This window comes from Monoraphidium neglectum (assembly GCF_000611645.1).
Source record: "Monoraphidium neglectum strain SAG 48.87 unplaced genomic scaffold scaffold03875, whole genome shotgun sequence".
In the NCBI taxonomy this organism is placed as follows: Eukaryota; Viridiplantae; Chlorophyta; class Chlorophyceae; order Sphaeropleales; family Selenastraceae; genus Monoraphidium; species Monoraphidium neglectum.
The window spans coordinates 1-2,821 of record NW_014009754.1 but is presented as its reverse complement, the minus strand read 5'-3'; the positions used below and the strand labels follow the sequence as shown (position 1 = coordinate 2,821).

Sequence of the window (2,821 nt, the reverse complement as noted above, 5' to 3'; positions counted from 1 at the left end):
CACACACACACACACACACACACACACACACACACACACACACACACACACACACACACACACACACACACACACACACACACACACACACACACACACAATGGCGCGTGTAATAGCGGTGGCTGCCCAGGGTCGCATTGAAATGGGCTGTGATTGGTCCACATGCGCTGGAATGGAATGATGATGGCCTCAAGTGGATCGCAGTGGCCTGACAGTACTCTACTTGCACTAATCACTGGCATAACAAGGGCACATGAGACTGCTGGAGAGTAGCTGCGTCAGGGCAAATGATCCACAGTCGACTCAAGGAAGGTGAGTGAAGCAGGCAGAAGGTCGCCAACGCTCAGCCACGAGGGTGTCTATAGCGCTACAAGGGATGGCAGGCTGGTAACGCACCCTCAACAAGCTCCCACCCTCAGCACACACTCCGCCCCCGCACCTGTGCAGCTGTGCTGTGCCATGGGCATGTCGCGCCATTCGCAATCTGCCGCACGCACTCAAAAAGCGGCTCTATTCATTTACAAGCACATCCCCACACCGCCAATGAAGTCGAGTGGAGCCAAACTTGGAATGTCACCCGCAGCATTGACAGGCCCATCAGTCATAGGCCCAGGCCGTTCCACTTCATCAATGCATTACAGGGGCCCTTATCACAAATGAGTATTTCTTACAAGAGAAGCATCTTATCGGACTCTTACAGGCGTTTGCCATTGTTCCGTCCGTGCTCGTCACGGAAACCCGTTTGGCATCTGCCCCCTTTTCTGACCAAATCATCGGATTGCCACCGTCATCACCCGGTGAAAGTCAGCCATCATGTTGCCTGCTGGCCAGACTATCGCCAGCGGCCCCGACAGCGCACGCAAGCGCGGCAACGAGCTCTTTGTCGCCGGCCGTTACGCCGACGCGGCCGCTGCCTATTCCGCCGGCCTGGCAGACGCTGGCATCCGGGACGTCGAGCGCGGAACGCTGCTGAGCAACCGCGCCGCAGCATACCTGAAGCTCGGCGACGCGCCCGCAGCCGCCGCCGACGCGCGCGCCGCCCTCCGCCTGCAGCCATGCAACGCGAAGGCGCATGCGCGCCTGGCGCGCGCGCTGCCGCGCGGGGACGTGCTTGAGGCGCCCGCCGCCGTGGCGGCGGCGGTCGCGCTGCTGGGCCCCCACCTGGACGCTGAGCTGGTCAGCTTGTACGCCGCCGTCCGCGACGCCACAGCCGACGCCGTAGCAGCCGCTGCAGCGGCGGCCTCCCCATCAGCGCCGCCGCCCGCCGAGCCGCCCGCGGGCCCGGCGGCGGTGCTGCCCCTACCGCGCGATCCCGCGGCGGTCGCGCTCGCCTCCACGTGGCGCGAGGCGGCGGCTGCCGCGGCGGCCGGCGCCGAGCTCGTTGTGCTGCAGCCGGGCGTATACGAAACTGCACTTGGCTACATCCCATGCTCGGTGCTCGGCCTCGGCGGCGCAGAGCTGCGTTCCGCCGGCAGCCACGTCATCCAGCACGCCGCGGCGCGCAGGCGCCTGGTGATCGCAAACATGCGCCTGGGCGGCACCGGCCGTGCCGCGGCGGCGTGCGTCTGGGGGGCGGGCGCGCAGCTGTCGCTGATTGGCTGCACTGTCGCGGGCCGCGACGACGTCGGCGTGCTCGTCACCCTGGGCGGGATTGCCGCCCTGGAGGGCTGCAAGATCTCAAACACCTCCAAGCAGGCGATAGAGGTTCGCGAGGGCGGCCGCCTGTCCGCGGCGCGGGTCACTGTCGAGGACTGCATGCAGGGCGTGGCCGCCGCCGGCGGCGCGCGGTCGGTTGTGCTGCGCGAGTGCTCCATCCTGCGCAGCCGCTTCGAGGGTTTGATGCTTCAGGGCACTTACACAAACGCGGTGTCAGAGGCGCAGGCGGTCTTGCTGCAGCGGCAGCAGCAGGCTCCGCTGTCCGAAGGTGCCGTGCAGTAGGGACAGGCGGGCCCGGGGGGAGGGGGGAGGCAGCAGGTTGCTACTTGCTCACACGGCTGCCCCGCTGGGATGACGGGCGCACAGCATCCGCTTGTTTGAGTGCGGTCCTGTGCTGGAGGCTCGCACCCGCTGGCAATGCTTGGGCTCCGAAGCGCCCTGCATAGCATTCAGTTGTGTGATCACCAACTCGCTCATTCGAGCGCTCGCTGGGCGCCCCTGCCCCTCCCCTCTTGTTCCCTCGCCCCCGCAGCCGATGCCCACGGCCACCTCGTCTCGGCGCAGGCCCAGGCGTCAGGCCGCCGGCTTGGCACGCCGCTCGACGCCGCCCTGTTTGGCTGCACGATCGCCGGCAGCGGCGGCTTTGGCATCTCCGCTGACATGGGCGCCAACGTCACCCTTGCCGGCTGCCGCCTGGAGCTCAACAGCCCCATTTCTGTGTTCATCAAAGGCGGCACCGACGCCACCCTTATCGGCTGTCAGATAATCTACAGCGGCGCCAAGCCAAGCCACCCCTCGCAGTTCGCCCCGCCTGGCACGCGGCAGTCGGGCGCCAGGGTCGCCGTCAACTATGCAGGCGCCGTCGTGGTCGCGGGCTGCGCCTTCGCCGGGCCCCCGGGTCTCGCCGTCCACGAGGAGCTTGCCGGCGCCGCGGCCGGCGGCGCCCGCCCCGGCGCACGTGCCGGCAACGCCGGCCGCGTCGCCGCGGAGATGCGGCGCGCGGGCATGTGGTCGCGGCCGGCGGCGCTGCGGGACAACGCATACTTTGCGTCGCCGGCCGACCCGCGCTTCCCCAGCCTCGCTGAGCTGGCGGGCCGGCTGCCCGCGCACCAGCGCGCCGGCGCGCGGGCGGCGGCGGCTGGCGCCGGCCGTGAGCGGCGCACGC

At 68.1% G+C, this 2,821-nt stretch overlaps 1 protein-coding gene across 1 annotated transcript; it reads left to right on the top strand.

Moving 5' to 3' along the window:
- Positions 1-813: 813 nt before the first annotated feature.
- MNEG_13517 (hypothetical protein) lies at positions 814-2,741 on the top strand (the record flags this gene model as incomplete). Its single annotated transcript, XM_014038010.1, has 3 exons — positions 814-1,924; positions 2,189-2,634; positions 2,733-2,741. The coding sequence occupies 3 exons, from the start codon at positions 814-816 to the stop codon at positions 2,739-2,741; spliced, it is 1,566 nt and encodes a 521-aa protein (XP_013893464.1).
- Positions 2,742-2,821: the final 80 nt, after the last annotated feature.